The sequence below is a fragment of the Polypterus senegalus genome, chromosome 8 (genome assembly GCF_016835505.1).
Source record: "Polypterus senegalus isolate Bchr_013 chromosome 8, ASM1683550v1, whole genome shotgun sequence".
NCBI classification, from domain to species: Eukaryota; Metazoa; Chordata; class Cladistia; order Polypteriformes; family Polypteridae; genus Polypterus; species Polypterus senegalus.
In genome coordinates this window covers 148,604,441-148,620,516 of record NC_053161.1, presented here as the reverse complement: position 1 = coordinate 148,620,516, position 16,076 = coordinate 148,604,441, and the positions used below count along the sequence as shown (strand labels likewise).

The 16,076-nt window shown below is 36.9% G+C and overlaps 1 protein-coding gene across 1 annotated transcript in view; it reads left to right on the top strand.

Moving 5' to 3' along the window:
* LOC120534371 (thyrotropin-releasing hormone-degrading ectoenzyme-like) overlaps nt 1-16,076 on the top strand; it is a 922,228-nt gene that overhangs the window by 779,520 nt on the left and 126,632 nt on the right. The window contains exons 10-15 of the mRNA XM_039761915.1: nt 3,196-3,284; nt 7,656-7,789; nt 7,865-7,920; nt 12,040-12,187; nt 15,371-15,468; nt 15,574-15,681. Coding sequence (XP_039617849.1) covers nt 3,196-3,284; nt 7,656-7,789; nt 7,865-7,920; nt 12,040-12,187; nt 15,371-15,468; nt 15,574-15,681 — 633 coding nt within the window. The remainder of the gene's footprint in view (nt 1-3,195; nt 3,285-7,655; nt 7,790-7,864; nt 7,921-12,039; nt 12,188-15,370; nt 15,469-15,573; nt 15,682-16,076) is intronic.

Below are 16,076 nucleotides of genomic sequence, written 5' to 3'. Positions count from 1 at the left end.
GCAAAATGAAAATCAGAAAAGCACAGTAAGGAGTTCAGAACCTGTCTATCAGCCTTTCCCTATCTTGATCACTAAGCAAAAGTTTGTTTTTTCAACAGTTTTAATGCTTGGGCATTAAGGTTAGCATGGCATCATCTTAAAAAATGATGACATGGTGACATCATGTGTTGGGAAATCTATACCTTATGCGACTGGCACTGACACAATATGAAACCAGGTCATAGTCCTATCAGAAGACAAAACAAGACAATAACAAAAGGCTGCCATGTTGATATTACAAACCAATTTATACAGATATTAAAAACAACAAGAAATCCATGATAATGTTGAACATAATTCTTTAGACTAATTCTGAAAAATAGTGTGCCACTTCATCCCAGGGCATCTTTGTACACATATAATGCATAGTTCCTTATTATCCTAACAAGATCTCCTTTTTGGATGTGTTGGAAAACTGGAGCACTTACAGAAAAAAAAAAACAAATCCAACACAAGGAATCTAGGCAAAATGAAGAACATCATTTACAGTATGTGTATTTGCTGCCTTATCAAGCTCAAAATAGAATAGAATGCCCAGGAATGGGTGGGCAGACTGATGGCCAAAGTCACCAGGACTGTTATTTTTGCCTGTTATAAGTTGATTTTCTCCAGGAATGTTGTTAATTTATGTTCTTATTTTATTAGGGAGAAAGTTTTACATGATGTGTAGTCATTTGAGAGTGTGGAGAAATGGTGGAAGAAGAATAGCAGTTGTATTAAGAGTGGGTGTTGGGTAGGATGACAGGAAGGAGCCAACCTGGGGACAAAGAGACATGGTTGTAGAATATAGAGTTGCAGGATTTGATGAAAGCTAAGAAGGAGGAAAAGAAGAAATGGTACCAATCAGGGAAGGAGGAAGATAGAGAAATGTATAAGCAGTGAAACAAAGAGGGCAATGGCAAAAGCCAAGGCACAGGCTTTGGAGGAGGTGTATGAAACATTGGAGACAAAAGAGGAACAGAGAAGGATTTTTAGTATAGTAAAGACTTGGAACAGAGCTGAAAAGGATTTTAGTCAGATTAGCAAATGAAAGATGAGCAAGGTGTGGTTTTAAGGATAGGATCAAGAATAGATGGAAGAGGTACATTGGAAAACTGTGTGAATGAAGAAAACTCAAGGGTAGTATTTAGGGGTAGAGTCCCAAATGAAGGGCTAGTATCAATAATAAGGTGGGAGGAAGTAAAGGAAGCACTGGAAATAATAAAGAATAGAAATGCAAAGGGACCACATGAAATACCAGTGAAAGTGTGAGAGAGTTTAGGAGAAGAGGGAGTAGATGTGTTGCGGGATCTAATGCAGATCTATGAACATAAAGGAATACCACTGTGATTGAACCCATTTATAAGGAGAATGGTGATATCCAGAATTGTGGAAACTATAGACGGATAAAGCTATAAAGAAGAAGAAGTTTTATTCTCCTCTATTTTCTATTGATCGTTACTCAGTTTGAAATTGATGATTTAGTCTGTTTTTAATGTTATTTAATTGTTCTTTTATTTAAGGTTTATTAATTACCTAGTATTGCCTTATTGTTGTAAATTTGTACAAATGCTCTGGGTCTGTATTCAGGGAGGGGCTCTACACAAGAATTATATACAGTGCTTAGAAATGTTTGTAAAAATTTGTTATATTTTATTTTGCCAAATATACAAATTTAAAAGAGCTAAGAGAAAAAAATCATTAATGATAAGAAAATGAATCCACACAACAGAAGTATTATTAATAAGATGAAATGGCAAAGTGCACTAAGTGCACACAGTTACATTTTTATCAATCCAATAACTGTCTTTTACACACACAAAATGGCATTAATCAATGATTTTCTATGGCACGGGCCTATATACTATAATTTAAGCAAACAAGAGTACAGTTAAAGAAATGAATGTTTATTATTCACTGAGCAGAACAGGTTTGGAAGAGCACTCAGCAGCCTGGAAGATGTCAAGAGAAGCTACATGTTTCTTTGCAAATTTATGTGACTCATCCCCCTGATTGCTTGGTTTTGTTTCCCATTTATATCACAGTTCATTTATTTTTTATTGAATTTGCTAAACAGGTGCATTTGTTGGTCTGCCCTCACTAACATTTCCCTGAGAAATTAATCATTTTATAATAAATTATTCAACATCACATAGCCCTGTAAATAAATCCATACGTCATTTGTACGCTGCATGTTTAGCTCAACTTCGGATACGTTTAAGGAGCAGAGCCGCCTGAAGGTTGTCTTGAAGCAGCAAACAGCACGTCTGGAGCTACTTTGACAGATGCTCCCTACCATGTAGATAGTCCCCATAGACTGTGTAGGAAATGGATGTGGAGGCCCTAGGTCTCTCAAGCCTTCTTTGGCTGCTTCATTAAAAGGCATCCAGTATAATTCCCAAGCATGCCAACATTACACTTTTGAACCATGGATTCGCTGAGGCACTATTTCCAGATGTATGGATGCTTTGAAATGATACCCCTGTTGCCTGTCTTGCTGAGGTGAATTCTGTTGATTCATATAGGATACCAGCAAACAGTTTTAACTTTAAATTTTAAAAAGTCAAAAAGCTAAAAATGATTTGTTGTGATGTGATTTAAACATCAATGTATTTTTGTTAATCTGGATTTAGTGCATTTCACAACAAGTGTTATCACACGAACCCTTTCAAACACTTGAGTGCTGACAATGAACATGAACTTTGGCACAGGACTCCCAAATACAAAAATCAAAGGGATGGAAGAATAATTATAGCAAGTGAAAGGGTTCATACACAAGAGGGTGTAAATGACAAACCCCTAAACCTCAGGGCTTACCTAAACAATAAGGGCCCTTGTGGGATGGCCGTTCCATTGCTTCCCCAAGTTCACTGATCGCCTTCGCTCATCAGTGGCCTGCCATTCATATGCTAGTTGAGCTGGTTGCCAATAAGCTCAAAGGCCAAGAAGCTGGAAGGGACTTTGAACATGGGTCTATAACCATTTCCAGGTAATTTATGGCAAGCACTTTTGAGTTTTAAAAAAACAAAAGTTTACATTTTCGTTTTTCACTTTAAGCACAATGTATATATATATAATCATTCTTCAAAAGAATCAAGAATACAGATTGGAGGACCCTTTCATAGTTTCATCCATTAGTTGGTTCTGATGCCTTCTTCTGTCTTCTTTCTTTTCCAGCTACCAGTGGCATATCCCATTAACAATTGCAGTTGGAAATTCAAGTCATATTTCAACAGAGTTGACGATTTGGGTTTCTAATAGATCAGGTATTTTTTTCCTCATTTGTTTAAACTGTGTTTATTTACTTATTGTAATAGCTGGATCACAAGGAAAATGGAAAAATACACAAACTGTTTTTATGTCTTAAAATATTGGTATTTCTTGGTACAAAATTACTCATGTGTCCCTCCAATTTCTCCCACCTCATGGAATTCTCAGGTCATGACCACAGAAAAGTCTTGAGGTTAGTTTTTTGAAAACATTCTGGGTAATGTTGTGTGGGAGGGAAAAGCTTAGATGTGACATCCCAAGTTCTACCAAGTGCTATATTTGGTTCATTTTTAAGATAATCCTGGTCAATTATGCTAAATGAGGGATGACAGACTGTTACAATTTATGTATAAATGGCAGGGTGTGGCCTTGTTCTTCCTCAAATCAGGTATAAACTGAACTGAGAGCTCTTTTCATTTAGTTGGTCTGAATGTGTTTGTTTCCATGACTTGAAAGAAAGACTGACATTAGTACAATACAAAACAAAGAAATATTTAATGGCTTTACAACAGAGCCAAAAGGTTGATAGTTTGCCTGGTCTTCCATTTTTTGTACTGCTTCAAACACCACTCATCCCTTCTTTCTCTCCATAGCCTTCTAAGCCAGGTAATTAAGAATTTTATGATGACAAGAGTAGCAAACCCTTACACCCCATCCTTGAGTCACCTCTGGCCAGGGCTACTAAAAGCTACTGTCTCAGTTAAGTTGTAATAACAGCAGTTTATAAAAATGTCACAAATGTTCTAGGGCTTGTCTAGAGCAGGGTGGCTATAACCCAGTTTTTCATATTCATATTATAGTGCAGGGACCATTCATTCTCCTTTGAGGAAGATCAGCACACTCAATTGGTAAATAAGAGGGTCTTCTTCTTCTTTACCTCTGTCTGAAGACTGGACTGAACCTAATACATAAAACCTGTTGGCTATGAGCTATCATCCCCAAGTTCTGCTTTACTAATGTTGCCTTAGGCCTTAAACAAGTCATTGTGGGATATTACCTCTAAGAATACTCATTTGCCTGAGGATGATCCTCTAGGTCTTCAAAGACAGACAGACAGACAGACAGACAGAGAGACAGATAGATAGATAGATAGATAGATAGATAGATAGATAGATAGATAGATAGATAGATAGATAGATAGATAGATAGATAGATAGATAGATAGATAGATAGATAGATAGATAGATAGATAGAACTTTGTGTCCTAAGGGGAAATTTTGGCTTATTACCGAAGCTCATAAAATAAATAAAGAATTTTTCTGCAGAATAGCTAAAAGAAAGACATCTAAAAAGAAAGAAAATGTCTGACTTGGCACAGTGTCACAGTGAGGCATTATGCAGAAATCTTGGTATAAACGAGCCCCAGTAGTGTTTCTTGACACATCTCTGCTGAATGATTCAATCATTGTCAGTCCTGGAGGGCTCTAGTGACTGCAGGTTTTCGTTCCAACTCAATTTCTTCATTGAGAAGTCAATCTTTGCTAACCCTCTAACAACAAAAGACAGGCTGACGTATTGGGACTGTTAAATTCCTGAACACACACAGAATCCTTGAGGACATACTGTATATTTGGAATCTTGCATCTCCTAAAATGCTGTTATGTCTGTGCATTCGCTGCGTTTAACTGCTCCTTATTAGCAATAAGATTCAAATGACAAAGGAACCAGTAGATCTCCATCTGACTTGTTTCCAGTTACACCTGTGTATATTAATTGTGAACTAGCTTGTATAATAAAATATTTGGGGGAAAAAGAGTGAAGGAATGAGAATTTCGCATCTGCTTCAGGCTACAAATTATTTGGATAATATCCATGAAAAGGAAAAACATCTACAAGAATGACCCGACATGGCAAAATGAAAACAATAATAATCATTAAAATGAAGTAAGATCTCAGATTGGCAAGGATTAGCTTCTAATTCAGCAATCAGTTTGGAACAAAACTCGCAGCCACTATGTCCCTCCAGGACCGACTCTGCAGACATTTAAATCACAGTAACTTTTCTACCAGAGATGGAGAAAGGCAGTGACTAAATGTAAACATGAACAAGAAGATGGACAACACAAAAGCCTAATCAAAAAAAAAACAAGCAGGAGGTAGATAGCGCAGTAAAAAATACAGGAGAAACAAAGCCCAATATGCAATACCAAAAATGAAGTCTAAGATTCATGGAAAAATTTCCTAAGCCCTTGAATCAATTCACCCACTAGCACTGCAAATGGATTTCTTTGTTGCCATCTAGAATCTTGGATAATGTGGAGGTCTGCAACTCCAACCATTAAAAAAGTTAAATAAAATGTATTAGTATTATTATTATTATTAAAGTTGGCATCACATGTCACAATTTCCAGTTGTCACGTAGTAGCAATAAGCTACTGACTAAAATTTTGGGATCCCGTTAACAGTAAAATGGTGGCGTGCCAAGACACAAAATAATTCTGAGAACCTCTGAACAATTTTAATTCAACAAATTGATCAAATTAATGGATGCCTTATTGTCAAAAACCCAACTTGAGAAGAAAAAAAATGAACATTCTGTATGTGAAGCAGAACCAAAGAAAAATTAAAACATATCACAACTCAGGATATGGTCAGAACTGGATGTCTTAAAGCTATTTTCTAATAAACTCTGACAAAGCTTTTTTGCCCTTAATTTAACAAATGGGCATTATATATAACACCCTCCTGTAAAAAAAAAAAACACCATTTCAAGGCACTTTACAAATTCAGATACATAATGCGATTAATTACACATATGCATGTTTTTTACAGTTGAAGTGCTGGAATGCTACATGACTTTTGAGATGGGAGCTAAACCAGCAGACTTAGACTTTATAGTCCTTCATTTTAGATAGATAGATAGATAGATAGATAGATAGATAGATAGATAGATAGATAGATAGATAGATAGATAGATAGATAGATAGATAGATAGATAGATAGATAGATAGATAGATACTTTAGCCACCAAATCAAACTCTTCAGACTGTTTAGGTCTTATTAAATAAAAGCCTGCTGCCCTATGACTCTAAATCTGTAGAATCAAATTAATAATGCAAAGAAAAAAATAAAAATAGAAACATTTAATCCTGTTAAACTTAATCAAGTGAAGGAAGCTTGTAAAAGGTATAAAAAAGCAGGACAAAAGCCAGAAGAGAAGAAATTAGTTTATTCTGCAGCAGTACAATTGACACCTTATAGCAAAGGTGAGACATTAGCTTTGAAAAGTGAGACTGCAGATGGACCAAAATTGTTAAATGTGTTATTAGGTGAGAGCAATAACAAGGTATAAAGTTTAAAACTTAAATCTTGGTAGCAGCTTAAAGGAAATGCCACTTGGGTGCATCTCTTGGCCACTTACTGTACTGCGTGTATTAGTCATTTACGTTTATATAACATTGTATTATCATACATCAGCATAAGTGCCTAACAGATGCATTTAATTCCCCAACCTCGAATGTTCCCAAAGTCTTTAAGTTTAAAGTCTGAAAATGGGAGTTGGAATACAAAGTTAAACACAGGGTGGTACCAAGAAACTGTTCTGATTGCACTCATTTCCTGATTTTTTCTTTCAAATGCCTTGTTCTTTTGAATGAGCAGGTCAACCTGTCTTGAGTCACAGTCTTCATCCCATCTTTGGAAACTCTCAAGCATGTTGAGAAGTATAATTTCTCTGCTGTATCCAGGGTCTTAACCCAGTTGAGTAGGCCTAGTACACTCCCCTATGGAAGACAACTAGGGTGACATGTTAACCTCATGCCAAGATCATCCTCTTGATCTGGAAAAAGCAGTTGTTTCTGTTCCAAGGCTCCAGTGTATGGCTGAGCCCCTCACCATGTAGCAGAGAGTGAGCCCAGTATCCCTAATCAGGATCCTCATTTTGAACATTTCTATTCATGATCGCATTTCTTTGGTCATTATCAGGAGCTTGTGGATGATGAGGATGGAGAGTTAGAGTGACCATTAAATGGAAATCATCATCTGTGGAATTAATTCCTTGTTCACAAACACACTCTATTGCAATATTTATACATCTGCCGGTACTGCAGAAGTAAATGGTCACCCACTTCATCGCCTTTACCCTTCATGTGAAACTAATGTTAAGATATTACCTCTGCTTTGGGCAAATGCTCCTTTCTTGCCAGCATAGAACAAACCACTCTTTTTTAGGAAAAAAATCATTAGTTCAGATTTAAAGGTCACTGTTACAAAAAAAAAAAAAGAGGATAAAAGGAAGTTAAATAAATTCACATTATCCAATTATAGGGAAACAGCAGGTCAGAGCTTACAATGACTGCCCTAATCAGAAGGCAGAGACGACTTTGGGGAAGGCATCACACTTAAAGGGTTTTTTTTTTTCTTCTAAGAGTTACACCGGATTAATCAGATGGATGAAGATAGTTGGTTACTTGGAAATATAAACCAAACTGGCTACTTCAGAGTAAATTATGATCTCAGGAACTGGAGACTACTCATTGAGCAACTGATGTCCAATCACGAGGTAAAATTTACATTCATTTTTCCTGCTCATTCCATGGATGAGTGAAACTGACTTGTGTTTAATTGATCCTTTCAGGTGATCTCTGTTGGAAACCGTGCAGGTCTAATCGATGACGTTTTTAACCTTGCCAGGTACTGTATTGTACTTCTTTTCACACAGGCCCATCATGCCTCTTCTTTCCTTCATTATTTGAGGGCAGCTTATACAGTAACTGCATAACAGAAACGGGTCCATCAATCCTTTAAAATCAGATAAGTGTGCTACTCGGTATCAAGACTAGACAAGAGACAGTCTGGGGTCGATATAGCCTTTTGGGATTTCCATGTTTTAAAAGGGTCAGATCAATTCTTACAGCAAGTTCAATATAACTTACTGCAATTTTTTATTCTATCAGAATTCTGTGTTTTTGATGATAATGTTAAAAAATAACCATTTTTCCTTGTTGCAAATGTTTAACGTCTGTCATTGTCCAACCCGCTACATCCTTACAAAGGGTCACGAGGGTCTGCTGAAGCAAATCCCAGCCAACACAGGGTGCAAGGCAGCAATAAACCCCGGGCAGGGCACACACACATACACACACACACACACTAGGGACAATTTAGAATTGCCAATGCACCTAACCTGCATGTCTTTGGGCTGTGGGAGGACCTGGGAAGCGAACCCAGGTCTCCTTACTGTGAGGCAGCAGTGCTACCACCACTTGAACGTTTAATGTAATAATAATATTAACAATTAGCTTCTCAGACCACCGTTTTTATTGCTTTGCTAGAATTTTTCTGTCTACAATACCCCCTCTGTTTACAGATGGTACAAAAATAAATACTTTTTTTTCCAAGACAGCAGAACTGTTTGGTTAGGATTTATTTCCCATGTGTGCAGCCTAAGAAGTATAAACATGTAATAATTTATCTCATAAGTATATTCATAGCAATATGTGAAGTAAAAAATCTCTTTGACAGACTTTCATAACATTTAAAGCTACACTAACTTTGGCATATTGACATTCTGACTTTTTTTGTGGTACACACTCAAAATTCTCTTTCAGCCCAGTTCAAACTAAAGAATTAATGCACTTTTGTACTTCATCAGTTCATCTGGGAGTTTATCCCACCAAAGTCAAGTGCAAGTCAGGGACCAACCTTGACAGAGTGATTAATCAGTCCATCAGTATTTAGTTCATGCACCTAACTAATTGCATTTAACTAAACCTAAACAAGAACAGAGAACAATTATTTCTCTTTTGCTTTCAAAACAAATGAACATATTTAAACTTACATGTTTTTTTGTTAATTTTTATGACAATAATTGCTAATAGTTAACAGTCATAATAATAATAAGGATGTTTTTAATATAATTGGGTCCTATCATGAGTCAGTGGTGCTAGGATAGGATCCAGAATTGCACTAAGCAGGTTTAATAATATAATGTAATTTTTCATTTAATATTGATTATAATGTTAAGTGTGGTGTAGTAGAGAAGGCTTTGCACTTCAAACCCTGAGGTTGTGGGTTCAAATCCTGCTACAGACACTGTGTGACCCTGAAAAGGTCATTTGACCTGCCTCTGCTCCAATTGGAAAAACCAAAAGAAATGGAACCAATTGTATCATAAATGTTGTAAGTCACCTTGGATAAAGGTGTCAGCCAAATAAGATAAATGTAAAGGATTGTTACTAATAATTTGTTTATTCATTTTCATCCTGCTGGTGGTTTTGCTGGTCATGATAGCAGCATGGCAAGTTACATTTAAATTTACTCACTTAGCAGACACTTTTATTCAAAGCGACTTACAAAAGAGGTCAACATAATCGAATGAACATCAGTCTCGGGGACTGTTTAGGAACAAGTGTTGAAGAGCACAGAACAGCCCCCCAGACTGATGTTAATTTGATTATGTTGACCTCTTTTGTACCCCTTGTGTTTAGGAAAAGCGTACAAAACTAAAGAGCTCAAAACAAAATACAAATGAATTACAATCCCTAGGTTACAAAAACGTAGCAGCCAATATGGACTTACCAGGCCACACATTTCCATTGGTAACTTTGTCTAGCTTCCTCTGGACAAATTTCCTGGCACTCCCAGACAATTCAAGATTTACTATCCCTTAAGTGTGTCTTAGTTCTGACCCTGGTTGTGCCTCTTATGAGAAGTAACCAAGAGATATCTTCACTACAAGCCCAATCCACCTCAAAAGGTTCTTCTCAATCAGAGAAGCAGTGACTCCACTCCAATGTTCTCCTGTGTGGCTGAGTTTCTCATACTCTGTAGGAAACTAATTATGTCTGCTTGTACTCACAATCCCATTGTTTCAGCCACTATGTAGACCACAGGATGATATTATTAATAGTATTATTATTATTATTAACATTAATAACACTGGACAGTTTTGCATCCTAAAGAAAGTTTGACGATTATAATAGAGATCTACAAGCTGAATACCAATGTAATTTCAGATAGACAGCATCATGTAGCTTTTGGAGAAACATGGAATTAATTTTTATTGAAATTAGTGTATTTAATCACTTAATGATGGTTACATGTTGTGTTAGCTCAATTGAGCTGTAAAGGTTTAGCTGCTGATTTTCGTTTGTGCTCAGAACATGATGCATCTCATTATAGTCAGCCAGCATTAATGGATTCCACTTGCCTTGATACTGCTTTTCTATCACTGGTTATCACTGTCTGTACCATGATTATCAGGATAGAAGTCCAAGAGTAAATGCAGAAAATAAACCTTTAGCGACATTTTTCACTTCATTGTGTGCTATGCTTGAAGCATGCTGTCAACCATCCGAAAGCAGTTTTGTGCTCTGTAGTTACCAAAAACAAATTCTCAACAACATCCTTGAATGCCTCCCATGAGATTTCATCTGGCCCCACTATCAGATCTTCATACCGCTTGTCATTGATGACATGCCTGATTTGTGGACCCACAAAATGCTTTCTTTAATCTTGGCATCAATTAGTCATGGAAACATCTGTCTCTTTCACTTTCTATATTCAATGCTTTCCCAATTTTTTTCATCAGTACAAGTTTTATATGAAGAGGAGACAAACATAACTTTGCTGGGTCAACAAGTGAATGACGTGCCCTTAAACTAAACGCTTTTAGTTCTTCTAATGTAAAAAGATTCTATATCATGGCTGGCCCAGCACAAAAGAAACAACAGTACTTGGGATATCCAAGTTGCATCTCTAGTAGCAGTGCCACTATTTTAGATCAGCACTGATAATTCAGTTGTAGTTGTTGTACTGTATATGTACAGTATACCTAATAATATGAGAGAAAGTTTCTAAAATATGTGATTGCAGTAAAACATTACATGACAGGTACATTTTTGTGACGAGAAGACCAAAATCTAAATGATATGGCCAAAAGTGTTTTTTTTTTTTGTCCAGTAGACTAATTATTATCATTATAATAATAATGATGTGGGAGTTACGCAGTGCAGTGGTAGCTTCAAAGCTCATACCTGGTCATTGTCTGTGAAGAGTGCACATGTTGTCCTCAGATTTAGCAATAGGCACTCCAGTTTTTCTCATTCATCCCCAAGGATGTGTGTTGCCTGTGATTCTAAATTACCTTTATGTCAATGTGGCACATTGTTCACAGTTGGTTTTTTTTTTTTGCAACTTATGCCACCATGGTGGGCTCCAGTTCTTTGTGACCCTGAGTCTTCCCACTATGTCGTGGTATAAGGAGGTTGCCAAAGTGGCTTTATGGGCTTTGGCATTGACAAGTGACTTTTATAATGGATTGGCATCACATTCTTTGTTGGCTCATACCTTTCATCTGATACACTATAAAGAAAACTGGATTGGTAGATGAATAAGGTTAAGAGGAGATGTCATTATGTTGTTTCCTTTAAACTAAGAGACATCAGTAAGCTTTATTTCTCTGCAGCGTGCCATACCAAGTGCTCGACTCCAATGTGTTCTTTTATTGTGCTCCTTTTTATTTTGATAATGTAAGGCTAGTCATGATTTGAATGGCTTTCTAATACACTTAAAATGGAATTAATTGAATTTTTAAATTTCACTTTAAGTGGCTGCTCTGTGATAAGTGGACAATTTAATTTAAGTCGATGTGAAAATAAGTATAATAACTCTGTTGCCATTGTTTCCGCAGATCTGCTAAAAGGGCCTTTTTATAATTGAATTCACAATGTGCTTGTTTTATTTCCAGTCTGTGTAATGTGAGTGTTTTTTTTTCTTCTTCTTCTTTCTTTCTGTCTCCTGTTCTAACAGAGCTGGATACTTGCCCCAGAACATTCCCCTAGAGCTTATACGCTACCTTTCTCAGGAGAAGGAGTTTCTGCCTTGGCACGCTGCCAGCCGTGTGCTCTATCATCTTGATAAATTGCTGGACCGCACAGAGGAGTACAACCTCTTTAGTGTAGGTGAATTATACATTTTGATCATTCTGAAAAGGTGTAGTACACTGCAGTAGCAATCACAAGAGCGACAAGTGTGTTAATTGGGGACATTTGCCTCTGTTGATTAGTCCAAGGTCATCTAAACGCTGTACATAATTAATAAATAGACATAATAATTACAACAACAGTAACCTCTATACTTAATGACAATACAGCCATATGAAGTATTTACGAAGCTGATAGTTTACTGTATTTGAGCCAGCATGGTGCTACTGGTTGCACTCTCCTCTATCTCAGGCTTTGTCAATATCTGGAGTTTGGACTTTCAGTTTATTTCTCTATAGTGCTCTGCACTAAATGCTAGTAAAGAGTGCTCTAAGAGGTTTAGTGTTAAAAAACACACTACAGCACATTAAACGCATTAAAACAGTTTAAACACACAGTTAAACAAAGCCATTTTCAACTGATTAATTAAAAAGGATTCTAAAATTATAGCTCCACCAGATGAAGTACACAGGGATAGATGCATAATGAGTTAAGGTAACAAAGCAAATATTTATGGTTTTAAATGTTGTCCCTTTTGTCATTGCTGGCTGAAATGCTACTGTCCCAAGTGCTATTTATACCACCAATCTGATAACTGTTGATATCTTTTTTTCTCATTTGCTGAAAATATTCTCATTTTCTATACGATTGGTTTCCATAATAGCTGGGTTGGCTGCTTCTTTGTACTCCATGGTTTGCTGTGATTTCAAGAATAAATGTTTAATCAAATATGCTAAACTAGCCAACCCGCGACGTACCATACGCCGCATAATCAGGCCGGTTTTTTAATGATTTTTAAGCACAGGGAGAAAATTTGAAAAATCAGTAATGTAATAAATCAGCAAGAAAAACAACATTGTAACAATGCACGGAACAAACCAACACACAATTGTCCGTGACTGAAAACTGGCGGACTGCCATCGCTCATGTGCCCACCTCCAACTCGTCACTTGAGTCGTTGTCGTCTTTCCACAGTCCAGATGCACCTGTGACTCACGTAGACTTTCCGTGTTCCTGCAAGAGCATCTAAGAAGATGCATGATTGTCGCAGATGCGAATTGCTGTATGTAGCGTGTAAAACAGTTTGCTCTGGTGCATGCGGTCGTGCGTCGTAACCGAAAACTCGTTTTTTAAAGACTGCTTACTTCATTGTGTTTTAACCTCAGTTGTAAAGGATTGTTTTAAGGATCCCATTGGATATCCCTTGCAAACCGTTTTACATGCCGCATATGGCGATTCACCTCTGTCGTAGCTTCCTTCCTGCGTGCGCAATAGGTGTCTTACTTGTCGGCGGCTTAGTCAATCCACGCCCCTTCCGACGTGCTTTCCATGGGTGTCTTGCCTTAGTGAATTATATATATAGATAATGGAATTATTGATACAGCATGGACACCGGGCAAAACTACTGGTGTTTGCGTTGTTCCCTCCACTGAACCCCAGTTCATGATGAAACTTTTGAAACTTTGTAAAGCCATCCATGTTAAATTGGATTAACTCTAATGAACATGCAAGGTCTCATAAACAGCCATGCAGCGGTTTTAGAGTAATGTGTGGTTTTTGTTTAGTTGGCCCGCCACAAATCCTATATTTTAGTTTGCATGAAGAATAATATAATATAAATAACAATGATGATGAATAATGAATAATATAAATTAAACAGGCGGCACGGTGGCGCAGTGGGTAGCGCTGCTGCCTCGCAGTTAGGAGACCCTGGTTCGCATCCGGGGTCCTTCCTGTGTGGAGTTTGCATGTTCTCCCCTTGTCTGCATGGGTTTCCTCACACGGTCCAAAGACATGCAGGTTAGGTGTATTGGTGATCCTAAATTGTCCCTAGTATGTGCTTGGTGTGTGGGTGTCCTGTGGTGGGCTGGTGCCCTGCCCGGGGTTTGTTTCCTGCCTTGTGCCCTGTGTTGGCTGGGATTGGCTCCAGCAGACCCCCGTAGCCCTGTAGTTAGGATAAAGCGGGTTGGATAATTGATGGATGGATACATTAAACATTTTGTTTAGTTTTTGAGTGATGCATGAATTTCATTCCATCATACCACACCCACTCCAAGAGTAAGTATAGCTAAACTTAAATAATATGGAAAAATCATTACCTTCAGCCAGACTCATTTGCCATGATAATGCAGTTTTGGTTTTGTGAATTACAACTCCTTTTCTCAATGAAAATTTAGAAAGACCTTAAAGTCTATATTTTAAGTTATATCAATAGTAATATGCATTCAAAAATTCATGGAGTTTGACTCTGCTGTTTTGAAGCAATGTATTTATTGCTCCACTACCCATCATTTCTGATGAATTTTTTGAAATGTCGTGTAGTCTGGATATTACTATGGTTCTGTTTTATCAATTCTGCTGATTTAGAATAATGTACAGTTTTTGGGTTGCTCCCCTTTTTTAATCCTCTCTCCAATTTAATTTTTGAAATGCCATGTAGCCTATACAGGGCTATTCAAAATGAAAGAGCAGAATTCCAAACTTTATTTCAAAGAAACTGTATAAGACAGAAACACATTCCACAGAAACACATTCCGCACATCACTGGATAGAGGAGAGTTCAAAGTTTAAAAGCCCATCTAAAAGTACCAGTGAATGGCGACAACACCTCAAGAGAAATCATTTTGCATGCAGCAATTTGAGAAGTATAAATCTATTGTTCAATTACAACGTGAATTCTGCCGATGGTTCAACAAACAGTCGCCTCATCATAAGCAAATTTACGAGTGGCATAGAAACTTCGTAGAAGAAGGTTGGGCAGCACAAGACAGGATGCCAAAATGTTATAAATAATATTTCACTTTTTTAAATCTGCAAACAGTAACTTTTTAAAAGTTATATTTTTCTTTTTAAATAAATCCTATATGCAGTATTCTACATTTTAGATTATGTACTCTATTACCTTGAACTGGATTAATTAAGTATGCTTGCTAATGGTTAAATGAATGTTGTATACTAATAGTCCTCCAACTATGTATGGTGACCATGTGAAATGCAAGGATTGGACTCTACAGCCATCCAGTGTCACACATGTAAACTTGACTGGTATTATTTTAATTCTGAGTGAGAGGTTAACCTGTGTTTTTCAAAAAAAATTAATTTTAGTAACACTTTTTTTTTTTGTATCTTACCTAGTTTTCTTAATTTATTTTACACAGGACTACATCCTGAAACAAGTGGCTTCTATATACCATATGCTTGGATGGCCCACTGCATTTTCAAATGGCTCTGTTGTTCAAGTGGCTTATCAGACTGAGTACTGTCATTTCAGTTTTTTTCTTCCAATTTCCCTTTATAAAGTTATCAATATGTTTGTCTTTCATCATTCAGGATATTTATTTATTTATGCTTTTGTCCTCAGAGAACTCCGTCGAGAGGTGATCATGTTAGCTTGCAGTTTTGGACATAAACACTGTCACCAGCAGGCAATTAGTTTAATTTCAGACTGGATATCAAGCAATAAAAACCGGTAAGTCGTTTACTTAAGTTAAACAATCCCAAAATTATCGATTAGGAAACTCTACAACGTCACCTAAATTAGAATACAAATTCATTAATGCATATTCTCATTTCAGGTAACAGTTTTCACTATTGTTTTGTCATGGACGGGTCCAGTGATGACCCTGTCCTCACCACAGCACTTTCTATGTAAGACTGAGTATCCCAAAACTTTGTCCCTTGTTCCACTCTGTCATATTTACCAGCCTGTCATGGTGCAGCTCCACTTGTGCTTACCATCAGGACAAACAAAGATTGACTGCATCTATTGTCAAAATACATACTCCATTCTCTTATATCTAGACCCTACATGGTTTAGTAGAATAAGTTCAAGGCAAGCCAAGAATGGAGTTCAAACTTTTATTT